The 13739-nt window shown below is 38.6% G+C and overlaps 1 protein-coding gene across 12 annotated transcripts in view; it reads right to left on the bottom strand.

Annotated features, from left to right (window-relative positions):
- The window catches only part of ASPH (aspartate beta-hydroxylase), a 212702-nt gene that overhangs the window by 128454 nt on the left and 70509 nt on the right, over positions 1-13739 (bottom strand). For 11 of the 12 annotated variants that reach the window (XM_072804506.1, XM_072804511.1, XM_072804515.1 and 8 more), the window contains 7 exons: positions 10887-11009; positions 7559-7591; positions 6466-6522; positions 5944-5994; positions 5470-5502; positions 1369-1407; positions 407-442 (listed from right to left, as the gene is read on the bottom strand). In XM_072804506.1, coding sequence (XP_072660607.1) covers positions 407-442; positions 1369-1407; positions 5470-5502; positions 5944-5994; positions 6466-6522; positions 7559-7591; positions 10887-11009 — 372 coding nt within the window. The remainder of the gene's footprint in view (positions 1-406; positions 443-1368; positions 1408-5469; positions 5503-5943; positions 5995-6465; positions 6523-7558; positions 7592-10886; positions 11010-13739) is intronic. The other variant, XM_072804507.1, reaches the window with a different exon arrangement.

Raw genomic sequence — 13739 nt, 5'->3', positions numbered from 1 at the left:
CGTGCTCTGTCTCAAATAAATAAATAAAACCTTAAAAAAAAAAATAGTCGGTCCAGCTGAACAACATAAAGAACCCAACTTTTAACCCATCCCTGCCCAAGGCTAACTCCATCTGACAAAACCACCCCCTCATTAGAGGAGCCTTGCCGAAACCAGTTATTTGCTATTGTAGTATCCTGGTTTTATCTCTTTTATCACCCTTTTCATAATTTGTAGTTACTTTATCATATTTGGCCATAAGAATGCCAATTCCAAGGAAACCAGAAATGCTATCTCCATCATCTTCGCTTGCACCCTCTTAGCCCTGGACATCCTATAGATAGCAAAGTGTCCAATACGTATCTCTTGAATACATGAATGTAGTTTGAATACAAAAAGTAAAACTATCTCTATAAAATTAACTTACCTTCTAAAATTATGTTTGAATCTTCTCCAGCATTATCTAAAAAAAAAAAAAAACCAAACACATTTTACATTATCTCACACTAGATCCTTAAATTAACTTATCTCTACTAAGATAACTAAATTTGGCTCTTTTTAGACTGGGGCTTCTTATGGAGACTCCTAAGTATTTTTTTAAATTTTATATAAATTCAGTTAATTAACATATATTATGGGTTTCAAAGGTAGAGGTCACTGATTCATCGGTGCTCATTACATCACACACCCTCCTTTTTAAAAATTATTTTTTAATGGTTCAACATCTAATATTATTCTAAAATTACCCAAAGAATATCCACTAATTACTTTTTTTTAGAGGCCAGTGATTTATCAGTCTTATGTAACACCCAGTACTCATTACATCACATGCCCTCCTTAATACCCATCACCCAATTACCTCATCCCCCCACTCCCCTCTCCTCCAGTGACCCTCAGTATGTTTTCTATGATTAAGAGTCTTTTTTTTTTTAAGATTTTATTTATTTATTCATGAGAGATACACAGAGAGAGGCAGAGACATAGGCAAAGGAAGAAGCAGGCTCCCCGAGGGAAGCCTGATGTGGGACTAGATCCCAGGGCCCCAAGATCTGCCCTGAGCCGAGGGCAGCTGGTCAACCACTGAGCCACCCAACCATTCCTGATTAGGAGTCTTTTATTTGTCTCCCTCTCTGATTTATATTAGCATATCAACTTTAATTCCTAAATTATATTCAAAGAATATATCAAATAGGCCGACATCATCCCCGATGACATAAAACTTGCATAAGGGAACAATATTGACAATATGCAATTACTTCCTTGGATACTTGAACATGTCTTGTATTTTTTACTACCTCTGTCTTTATTCCACAAGCTATCAGACTTTTAATAAATATAAGGGGGGTGGGACTGACTTGCAGGAGACACCTGCTTAGAGAAAGAGCTTACCTGAACTTTCTAGCCCTTCATTTTCCGGTGGTTCATATACTAGAAGATACACAGAAAAAATAATCCGTTAGGACTACATAATTCTCACTATGACACAGCGTTCGCTCTATGGTTTCATGAGCACAGATGATGTCTCATTCGTCCTTGAACCCTGGGGCATAGTTGCTGGGAAGTGGCAGGCTGAGGAGGGGAGCAGTTTGGTGTGGAGTCAAACAAGCCCAGATTCCAAGTAGGCCAGCCCCCTTTTAGCCAAAAGAGAGCGGCAGTTACAGATATTTTTTAGTGTAAAATGGGGGAAATTAAGGTTCTTCCCCAATTACTTGTTACCAGGATCCAAAATCTGTTTACTCCCAGTGGCAGTGAATTTCCTTTCTCTATTTTTTTCATGTCTGCAGGGGAGGGTTCTGAGCTTAGGCAACAGCTCTCAGATCTTCCACTTGGGGGCAAACACTCGTGGTGCCAGCCCCACAGCACAAAGGCTCAGCTTACAGGTCCTGAACTCACTGCCCTGCACCCATCATTTCTCCTCTTGTGACCTGTACGGGGCTCAGTGGCTCTCTGTTCTGCTGTAAAAGATGCTCTGGTCTCTTCTCTCGGGTTCAGCTGGGTCACAGCTTTTTCATCAACTTCATCCCAGCTTTTTCCATTCTCCAAAAACGCCTCAAATTTTTTGGTGTGCTTAGAGCGAGCTTTCTTATTTTCCTAGCATAGTTATAAATGTATTCCTTATGATCATTTAATAAAGGAAATTTTTCGAGCACCTACTATATTTCAGATATTATTCTCAGCACTGGGTAAAGTAAGGGAAAATTTTTAATCCATCATCCTCTGTCCTTCTGGTGGTTTTGGTAAAACAAAGGGGCAGTGCCTGTTTGCTCGCTCCATTCCTTTGAACTGTGTTGTATTTAAACATGCTCAAGTCTCTACCAACTTAAAAAAAAAAAAAGGCCCTTTATTGAGCCTACTTCCCTTTTCCCCATCTCTCCCCCTCCATTTCATAATCTAATTTCTTCAGTCATTTACATTTGCTGTTTCACTCCTCCTTTCCTTCCTGAACCATCTCTCTTGCGGCCCTGACTCATCCCTGACACAACTCCTCTGAGACCACCAGTGAGCCCCTTATTCCATCTAATGGAGGTGTTCCACCTTGCCAAGTTAGATCTCTCAGCAGCTCCTTCCTTCTCAAACACTACTGCCCTTGGACTTCACTGTGACCATGTTCTCCTTTTATTCCTTCTTTTCTCCTCAATCTTCATCACCTACCCTAGTCCTACCAGGCATTAAATATTAGCTTTCATGGTGGTGAGCCACAGAGCCTCCCATTCCCCCCAACTCAGTCCTCCCTCCATAAGTGATCTCAGCCTTTGGTTTCAATTACCTTATCTAGACTCAAGATTCCCAAACTTATAGCCAAGATGTCTCTGCTGAGATCCAAGCACCAATTGGCTTATTAGATATCCCCCCTGGATGTCTTGACATACAGTCGACATGTACAGACTGGACTCATGGCCTCTTGGCTCGTTTCTGTTTTCTAGTCTTGCCTATCTTTGGGAAAAAGCACCACTATCCATCAAGGGAACAAGCTGAACAGTGGATGGGGTTCGTGACATCGTGCTTTTTCAACCCAGCTATATCCACACACATCACACCCTGTCAATTTTATCTCCTTACATGTCTCAGCTTGTCTGCTTCCTTTTACTGCCACCACCCTGGTATAAACTACTTTATCTCTGTCCTTTGAAAATGGCTCCTGCCAACGTCATTGGGAAGCCACTATCATACTAGATCAAATGCATGTTTTCAGTGCTCACCTTGCGTGGCTCCTCAGTGGCATGGGACACTGCTGAACATCTCTTTCCTGAAACTTATCTTCTCTGATTCCTCTTTTGGCAGAAAATGGGACTCAGGGCAAGATCAGATTGAGATAACCGCACTAAACTAACTAGTCTCCCCACATCCATTCTTGTTTCTTTCCAGTCTATTTGCTACATGCCAGGCAAAATGTGTATCTGATTTTGTAGTGCCTTGAATGATGCCTAAGGGTAGGTAAACATCCCAAACTATCTCTAGACATCCTCTGGACCCTAGACATAGTGCAGTCCAAGCCCAGATTAGACTGCCAGCACTCCAGACACATCTTCTCACCTCAGAGGCTTAAGACATTCCAGCCACCTTCCCCTTGACTTGTCAATGGCTCTAACTTTCACCTCCAAACTTTAGGGAAGCCTTCCCTGGTCCATTAACTAACTAGGTTTCTCTTCACTGTGTGCTCTTGTTACACACTATCCTTGTTCTCACCAGCACTTAGCACAATTGTGAGTAAACACTAAATTGAAGTTATCTGTATAATTTCTACCCTCCCCCAATATCCCCCTCTACCAGGTAAAATATAGTCTGTGGGAATATGAACCGTGTGTATGTTCCTCACTAGAACTGCTCCAGTCCTATGTTTAGGATATAAGATAGTTAATGCATATGCAGCATATGAATAAATCAATCAGATGGTAAGATGGTACTACTTGCATTTCCTAGATTTATTTAATATAGGCTAGGTATATTCAAATACATATGCTTCCTAGATTTTTTATGTGCAAAGTTGGTTCCCTCCCCAGCTTTAGTAAGCCACATGTTTTCCAGGTTTAGGTTCTAGATGTAGGGAGTTTAATACAGAATATATTCTCTTCTCCTACTGAAAAATGGTTTTGTCTTCATCCTACTTATGGCTTCATTTACATGTTCACTTGGGTTTCCCCATTCAGGTTCCTAAATTTCACTAAGGTATCTTTTTAGAACATAGTGTACAATCCTATTAATAATTCTATTACTTCCCTTTTGTTTGAAAAAGTTTAGGTTTTATAGCAACGTAATCTAAATATCTTAAAATCTTGAGATCCAAAGTGTCTCAAATCTTGATGACCCCCCTACGTCCTATTTATTACTCTTTTTAACCTGTTGAATTATACTTATTCTGATATTCTGCCTATGAAAATACATTTATTTTTACATCTTTTTTAACACAGTATCTAATTTTATACTTCTTTCAAGTTTGATTTTAAAGTTCTCTGGATCTAGTCTGCAAATTCCCTTCCAAACATGTTCTTTCTAGCATATTTAGACAAACATTATAATGAGTGGCAGAAATCAGAAAAGTATCTCAAGTCTCATCTCTCCATGTAATTTTTAATTTCCAAATTCCTATTTTCTCCTTTAAATTTGAAACTGAAAAAGAAAAGCTAGATGCAATCATAGTGGCCAAGTTATTTAATTCCTTATAATATCATTCATATTAAACGTCAAGCTCCCAAAACCATCCAGTACACAGAAAGTCCTCCATATTTACCTCAAGCACTATACATTTCTTCCCTCTTCTTGCTTCTCACATGAAGTTATGCTCAATTGACTCTTTCCTTTTAGAGTCATTTGTGAAGGTGGTGGAATAAAAATGATACACCACTGGCTTTATCATTTCTTAGTCATATGAACTTATGTAAATCACTTACATTCTCTGAACTTTATTTCTTTCATCTGGGAAGTAGTAAAAATAGAATCTACATCATGAAGTTTAATAAGGCAGAATAGAAGTGCTTGGGAAACAAACGAAGCTATAATTGTCTAAATCTGAATCTAATGCCACTCAAGCCACAATAATTATGCCACTTTCAAGTCTGCAATGAAATTATTTTGTACCTTTCTCCATGCTAGCAGGTCCATCACCTTTAAGAGTGGGATTACTATGTAGAAGAAACTAGTCATTAAACTTTGACTAGTTTTCCACCCACCGTTTATTTATTAAAATATAATAAAGCATTATTATATTTTAATCAAAAGAGAGCTATGAATATAAATGAGATAAGCTTTAGTGAATGATTTTCAACTGCTTCCAAAGGCAACTTGCGAAGAGTTTAAGAAATTAGTTAATGGCAGAACCACTGGAGGAGGTAAACAATCTCCCCAAGTAAATTCTTTGAAAACTCCCATTCATTTGGTGATTTTAAGTTATGGTATTTGTAGCTTAAAACATTATTCTCTATACTCTACAGTCAAATTATGAGTAGACTGTAAAACAAGTAGGCGGCTTAAAGTTAAGAAGCATTTCCAAACCTGGTTCATCATAGTCTTGGTATGTAAGGTCATCTGCAAAAGAGAGAATAAAACTCAGTATTAAATGGGTCATTCTATGTAATTGCTTAGCTAAAAAATACAACTTAATCTCAAATACAGAATTATTCCCTTAAATATTAGTGTCTGCAGTCAGTGATAAGTACCTTTGCTCAAAAACAACTAGACAAAAGGACAAGTAAATTATTTTCATAAAAATTCCTCAAACTGGTATAAAGATATGCAAAAGTAGCATTAAGGATTCGTGTTTTGTCATGGTGCCAGTGTAGACAAGCTAAAATATGAAAGCTTGATATTCTTTTCATAATCTCATCTTGTTATAAAGCAAAAAGACTTGTATTAGGTGTTAAAATTACTTTTGACTCCTTTGAGAGAAAAATCACCAGGTTAACATAGCACTGTAACTGTAAAGGCTTGAGTAATGTTTACAATCTAATGAAAATATTCATCCAATACCTGCTTCATGGTATGTTCTTCCATCATCACCTACTATTGGCTCCATCGAATCTAAAAAGAAAAAATACACACCTCTGTCAAACATGAAAAAAATCTAACACATTACCAGATGCCATTCTAAAGTATTTACAAATTCTAATCTTCACAACTGTGTAAGACAGATATTATCATTACCATCTAATAAAATTTAAGTTGAATACAGTTCCATAATTTTCTAAGTCCCAAAGATAGGAAGGAGCAGAACCAGTCAGACTCCACTACATCATACTGCCTCGTCAATTTCCAAATCACATTTCCAGTGCCCTATCTACAAAGAGCAAAGTTCCAATGGTGGTTTGAAAAATACATCTCCTCTTTTCCTCATTCCTCGATGTGATATTAAACTATATTCAGGAATTTCTATAAACATCTGGGCAACCAAAAATGATTGTATTACAAAGAGGACTCTATGATAAATCAGAATATTAAACCTGGGGTAAAATGGCCTTGGCCAGTGCTCAAACAGAAACACATATCACAAACCTGGATTGTCCTGCTCATACATCATCTCTTCCATATCCTGATTATAAGCCTGTGAAGCTGTAAGTTAAGAAGTGATTAGGAAATTGCAAATATATCTCAAGAACGATTATACTCAATATTCAAAATAGGAAAAACACAACATCTAATAATAACAGAATTGTAAAATCATAATGATGCTCACATTTACATTCACTCATAGAACACCCGGGTGCTACCTTTGCAAAATGCCAAATACAAAGATGAATGAGACAGTCTCCATCATCAATGGGTTTAGAATCAAACCACGAAATGGTGAAGTTACAGTCTCATTTACATTATGCAAGTTCAACTACATTCAGCAAAAGACTAATGAGAGAGAGACTGAGAGCAAAGAGATGGCAGGTGAGCCGACCTCTCATCCACTCAGCAAGCACCTGCCACAGAGTGTGCCTGAGCAAGGACACATGCACACGCACACGCACACGCACACACACACACACACACACTTCCCAGCCCCTCACACTTGGACTCAGTACCTGAGGACTCCCAGACTGCAATATAATTCTAGTATTTACAAATACATATTGTTGAAACAATATAGGTCCTAAATGCCAGCCAAGAATATCATGTGGTTCTCATGTACAGAGAAAGGCATCTATTCCAGCACTGGGAGAAAAACTAGTCAACACAGGCTTTCTGAAAGATGACATGTTCCTCTCCAATGAGGCCATTATCTTCTAGGGATGTGTGACCAGTGACAACACACAATTGTGACTTTTCATTGACTTTCTAATTTAAGACAACAAAACATGCACTTCTACTGTATTTTCTGGCCTAGTAGTCCCACTACTGGGAATTTATCCTCAGGAAGCAGACGTCAAAAGCACAAAAACTATTATCACAAAGAAACATATATATGAATTCAAGGTTTATATAATTAACTACATATTATATGGTATTTTATGATATAAAATATATTATTAATAGATATTCACAGATAATGTTTTTCTCTCTCACAATGTTCTTTTATAGGAAAAGACTCATTCTAATTAAAAAAGGATAGTATTAAGCTTTTTTTTTTTTTTTTTTGGATAGTATTAAGCTTAAATCTCACCTGTCTCTTCTATATGGTAACTATCTTCAGTTTCTGAAAAGAATAACATCAAATCAATAGTACCACTTTCATAAAATTCTACAATTTTACTGTAGAGTATATTCTTAATCTATGCTTATCATTGATCTTATTTTGAAAGCAAATAATTATTAAAATAAAACATGAAAATAGCCATTAACTGTCTGCTAAACACTTTATCTTATTACTAGAACTACACCTAGAAATGCCTCACACATTCTCGTAGATCCACTCAACACCACCATAGCCTGTACTAACGACAGGATGATTTGAACAGAGTAACATAGTGACAAGGCTGGACCCAGGAAAGGGGCTAATTCCTAGTCTACTTCAAGTTCCACTGTGGTGTCCTATTTTCTCCAGAAAATAGTGTCTACAGATGGGAATACAAGGAAGAATGAAGGAAACTTTCTTTTTTTTTTTCTTTTAAGATTTTATTTATTTATTCATGAGAGAAACAGAAGCAGAGAGAGAGGCAGAGACAGGAGAAGCAGGCTCCACACAAGGAGCCCAATATGGATTTGATCCTGAGATTTCGGGATCATGCCCTGAGCCAAAGGCAGATGCTCAACCACTAAGCCACCCAGGCATCCCTGAAGGAGACTAACACGGGGAGCTAAAAGGCAAATGTGTTCATAATACTCCTAGTAGCAAAGTGCTGCTGCCACAGAATCCTCACTACTCCACTGATCCCAGTTAATGTAAAAACTATATGAAGTGTAACAACTCTTAATTTCTGAAGACTTTTAACAAACAACTTTTAAGTTCACACTAAATCTACACCCCAATTAAAGTTTAGGTCAGAAAGTAAGGTTTCCTCAATTTATAAACTTTTTAGAAATATTTCTTCCTACCCTCAATCTATAACTCCTAACCTTGAAAACATCAAATTCCCTATGTGAGTGTCTTAACTGAATTGTGTTCTATAAGGAACATCTAAGATACCAAGATTCTGAGTAACTGTCAATCTTCCTGAGCCAACCTGGCTGAAGACAGGAGGGAGCAAGAGATATTAGGAAAATGCGAAATCATTTTATCAACACCCCTACTTAGAATCATTTTTTTCCCCAAAGAAATCATATGATAATTAAAAGTCTAAAGTTCTCTTTTTAAAATAAATAGATAAATAGGTAGATAAATAAATAAGCAGATAAACGTATGTATGTATGTATGTATGTATGTATGTATGTATTTGAGAGAGAAAGAGAGAGCGGAGAGTGGAGAGGGGAAGGAGAGAGTCTCAAGCAGACTCCAAGCTGAGTATGGAGCTGACATGGGGCTTGATCTCATGACCCTGAGATCACAACTGTGAGATCAGGACCTGAGCCAAATCCAAGAGCTGGACACTTAACCAACTCTACCACCCAGGCACCCCAAAGGTCTAAAGTTCTAAAGCTGGTCGGTCTATAAATGCCTATTTTCAAAGCATAATGCAGCTGAGCTCATATACAAACTCAAACTCATTTTGAGTGTACATTTTTCATAGAAAATTATGCATTGTATACAATTTTGCAGGTTGGTGTGGAAACTAAACCATTGCCTACAACATTATTTCTATGGAAATGTGCATTTCCTGCTGTCAACAATAGGCATAAATGTAAATTTTTTGAAACATATTCATTCATAAATCAAGAGCTTCTGGCTTCTAAACTAGTTTCCCAATGCATTAAATATTGTGAAAGGAGATACATTTACTTTCTCGTTACTTTTATGTGCTTTAATAAAGTCCTAGCAACCATTTACCAATTGTATTGTGACCAGGCTACCTCTCCAACCGATTCTCATTGGCTATCAGCATGGACGTACAGGCCTTAGCTTATTCATACCCAGAAGCCTAGGACAGGAGGTGAGACACATGAAAAAATAAACAGCCTAGCCACACTTCTGCTCAATCTTGGCTGCACTTTGGTATGACCTGAGGAGCTTCTACAATTAGCCATTTTTGAGATCCCACACCCCAAACATTCTAATTCACTTTGTCTGGAGGGGGGGGGGCGGTCAAAGTTTTTAAAAGCTCTCTAGGTGATCTTAATTGCATTCAAGATTGAAAACTATTTGTAGGAACATCAAGTACATCTTATATGGACCATATTCACAAGAAATTCTTTCTCTGACTCCACATCCAAGACCTTATGTTTCACTAGTATTCATTTTAAGTATAAAATCATATACATACAATTATATTATTCATATACTTATATATTTTGAATAAAACATTTATCAATCAAAGTACAATTTGTGGATTAAAATCTTTCGGGGTGCCTGGCTGGCTCGGTTGGTAGAGCGTGTGACTCTTGATCTTAGGGTTGTGAGTTAAAGCCCCACATTGTGCATAGAGCTTACTTTAAAATAAATTAATTTAAAAGTAAAAAAAAAAAAATCTTTCAAGAACTCATTAAAGTCTTAAAGGACCACCTTAAGAAAAAAGAACGGAGAATAGATACCATAAGAACAAAGCACATGTGCTTATTTAATGAGGCTTCAAATAACTGTGATAGTGTCACATTAAATCATAGCAGAACACAAAATATATGAAAAAGCTTTCATCATCACAGAAATTACTTGTCTCTATATGTCAACAGTGAGTAACTACAGCTCTAACTTGCCTACTGCAAACGATACAAGGCAGCTACTCAATGGATATTTAAATAACCAGCATTTAATTGAAGATACTGACACAGAACAGATGTCAGCAAAGTATGGTCTGTAGCTCAGAGCAAGCCTGTCTCCTGATTTTGTAAATAAAGTTTTATTGGAACATAGCAATACCTACCCATTTAGGTATTGTTCAGGGCTACTTTTGCACTATGACAGCAGAGCTGAGTAGTTGCAATAAAGGCCGTATGGTCTGTAAAGCCTAAAATATTGATCCTCTAGCTATTTACAGGAAAAGGTTCTCAATGCCTGGTATAGAAGCTAAGAATTATGTTCTTATGTGACTGTGACTACAGAGTTCATGTTAAAACAAGAGTCTGTGATTGCAAAGTAAAATATTTTATCAATTTTCTGAATTTCTTCTAACACATGGCACTGTAGGAAGCAGTGTAGAGTAAAAGTAATGTGCTAAAACATTTCACTTTCCATAAGGAATTTATACATTCTGACAGTTTCCTTTAAAGTGCTTTGAATCAAAATCAGGGTCTATTTATTTTAGGGAAAAACTTAGTTCTAAATGGACTTCCCAGCTTCAACTTAAAAACAAACTTCAGATAAAAATTTTGATTTTAAAGGTGTATAAGAAAGACTTCAATAATCAACTACAAACTATTGTGTTTCATTCGGAAACAAAAATGTTGATTATTTTTTCTACCTTCATGAAATGTTCCAGTCTCCAGGGGCTCATATCTATCATCTGTATCACTTCCTACAAGGAAATCATCTTCTGGTTGTGGTTCTCTCGCTTGCCCATCCTCTTCTTGTTGCACATCGTCTCCTTGAACAATCATAAAGAACAAAGTCATACGAGTTCACAACAAGGCCCACAGGCAGCAGGCAGCATGGACACATGAACCCCTTCTGAAGGGCTGCCACACACCTGTTCCTGCTGCTGCACACTCCCTGCCCCTCATCTGGACCATGGCACATAGTGTTGCCCACTCTGAAGCTCTGTCCTCATTCCGGTCAAGTGCTAGTCCACCTGAAGTAGGAAAGGTCTTCTCTCACTAGAACATGAACTCACCAAGCACAGGGACCTCATATATTTTATTTACTATGTATGCCCAGCACCTAGGGCCATGCTTAGCGATAGGAAATGCTCAATAAATATTTAAGGAATGAATAAATAAGTTTATAATTATTAATATATTTGCCTCTTCAATTATCACAAGGTTAGAGATCACTTGTGACCTCTTATTGAGAAGTGGCATAAAACTCCATGTAACAATCTTAACTCTATATGGAGGTTCTATTGCAAAGAAGAGCTAGATACCTCTCTAAGCTATATGCTAGGTCATCTACATTAGGCCACCCATGTTACTTTACTTTGCATCTAAATATTGCTGTGTCTAGCCTGTAAGTTATGCAGAAATGCCCATTTTTCTCTTCTGACACCACTTTTATGATATACTGAACTATTCTGCTTCTTTTGTGTAGATGTTGGATATGCTACATTATCCCTCTGCAATATGGTTTAGCTTGTCATTAACGGTGTAAAAAATTCTCCCAATAGTAACTTGATATGGCTTCAAGCAGAGTAGGTCCTATACATAACACTCTAAACAAGCCAACTCAAGTGACTTAGCTGCATTCACAGGGCAGTGAAGTGGTTAGGAGTGTGAGGTCTGGAATGTATGGCTCCAGATTTAGTTTTTCCACACCAGCTGTGTGACCCTGGAGAAGTTACATGTCTACCTGGTGTCAAGGATTTTTCTTCTATAAAAAGGAAATAATAAGCAGTGTTATGAGGATTAAAGCACTTGGAAAGTTGCCTTGCCCAGAATAAGAATTTAAGTGTTATTGTTAATGTTGTATCATTCTTGTTACCAACTTCATCATCATTGTACGGATATTGCTATTTCTGCTGCCACTGGACTCTCCTCACACACTGCAGGAAGGCTTCCTTCCCTCACCTTTAGTATGGCATAGTGATGCTCTCCACGGGTACTGAACTACGTGGGCTCATTACTGCCACACTATGTATCTGTTTTCTGTCTTTTCATCACAGCCTGCTACATCGTTTCTCCTCATTTCAGATTTTCTGCTTATCAGCAAACCAGACACCAAGTCTAATTTCTGTCACTGATTTTGCCTTACAGCCCTTTCCATATTCCTTCTAGCCATAGTATGTTCTGCAATGCAACTTCATGGTTTTCATGTGAGCAGGATTTAGTTCTCAGCCACCGCTAGGTAATGGAAAGTCTCTGTTTTCTGTAGGGAAACCAACCAAACATCCCACATTATCTGTGAGTCTCCCTTGCTCAGTCAGTGACAGCCTGGTATGAGCAAAACGTTCCCTGAAGGCTGACTATGTCTGAGGCAATGCCAAGCCCTCTGCAGCCATTACAGTAACCCAAGGAAGTAAGTACTATTATCCCCCCCTTCAAAGGACAAGGAACTTGAGAGACTCGGCTGATGCCGCACAGCTAGTCCGTGGTAGCTACAGGGCCTGAAACACAATAGTGAAACAATGCTGTGGATAGTCTACCACAGAGATAGTGGTCAGGGAGGCCACTTAGTCGGTTAAGATGTGAAGACTGGAACACACACACACACACGCAAGATATAACAAGTACAAAGGCCCTGAGGCAGACAGACTTGGCAATTACAAGGAAAAGAGAGGTCGTTTGAGCTAGAGAAAAGTAACTGAGGGGAAAAAAAAAGAAAAGGACCAGCTCTACACAAGGCACATCAAATGCAGACCCAACTGGATGCTGTTGCAGCCATCATGCAGGAGGGGATGGTGATGCTGCCACCCTGCCATCCAGGTACGTGCTGGAGGCTAAATCAGCAGGACCTGCCCGTGAGGTTACATGAGGCAAGAAGAGGAGAGAGAAAGTAAGGAAAACCCCCAGGTTTTTAGCTTCAGCTACTAAGTAGAGAGGAGACCATGACCTAACATATAAAAACATACAGTAAAAGCCAAATTTTAAGGAGTGGAGGAAGAGCTATGAAATGCAAAGGAGTCAAGAATTCTGTTTAAGTACATTTTGAGTCTGAGATACCCACAAAACATGGACATCAACAGGCAGCGGATAAACCAGGAGCTCGGACAAGATGGGGCTGCACATACACACTCAGAAGCAACACAAATAACATTTAAAGCCACAGCTGCTGTGAATTTCTAAATAAAGAAGAGGAAGGCTTGTGGCCAGAAACCCAAGGGTGCTGACTTGATGTCTTCCCCTTCTATCTGGCTTCCTACACCCACCCACCCAAACGTCTACCATATCTGCCCATGCTTCTCTCTCCCCACCTTGGCTAAATTCAGTTCGACTGACCATCATGACCCACTTGGATCACCAGTACAGCCTCCCATCTCATCTTCCCGCAGCATACTCCCTCCACTTGTGTTCATGCTGCAGACAGAGGCAGCACCCCTGGCACCCTCCACTGGTTCCGGTTACTCTGTGAATCAAGTACAAACACTTTCCTCCTATGTACTCTACGGGCCAGCCACCCTGATCTACTCTCGGATCCTCTTGTCCTCTGGGATTTTGCACATGCC

Source organism: Canis lupus, chromosome 28 (assembly GCF_048164855.1).
Source record: "Canis lupus baileyi chromosome 28, mCanLup2.hap1, whole genome shotgun sequence".
In the NCBI taxonomy this organism is placed as follows: Eukaryota; Metazoa; Chordata; class Mammalia; order Carnivora; family Canidae; genus Canis; species Canis lupus.
This window is presented reverse-complemented; position numbering and strand designations above follow the sequence as displayed.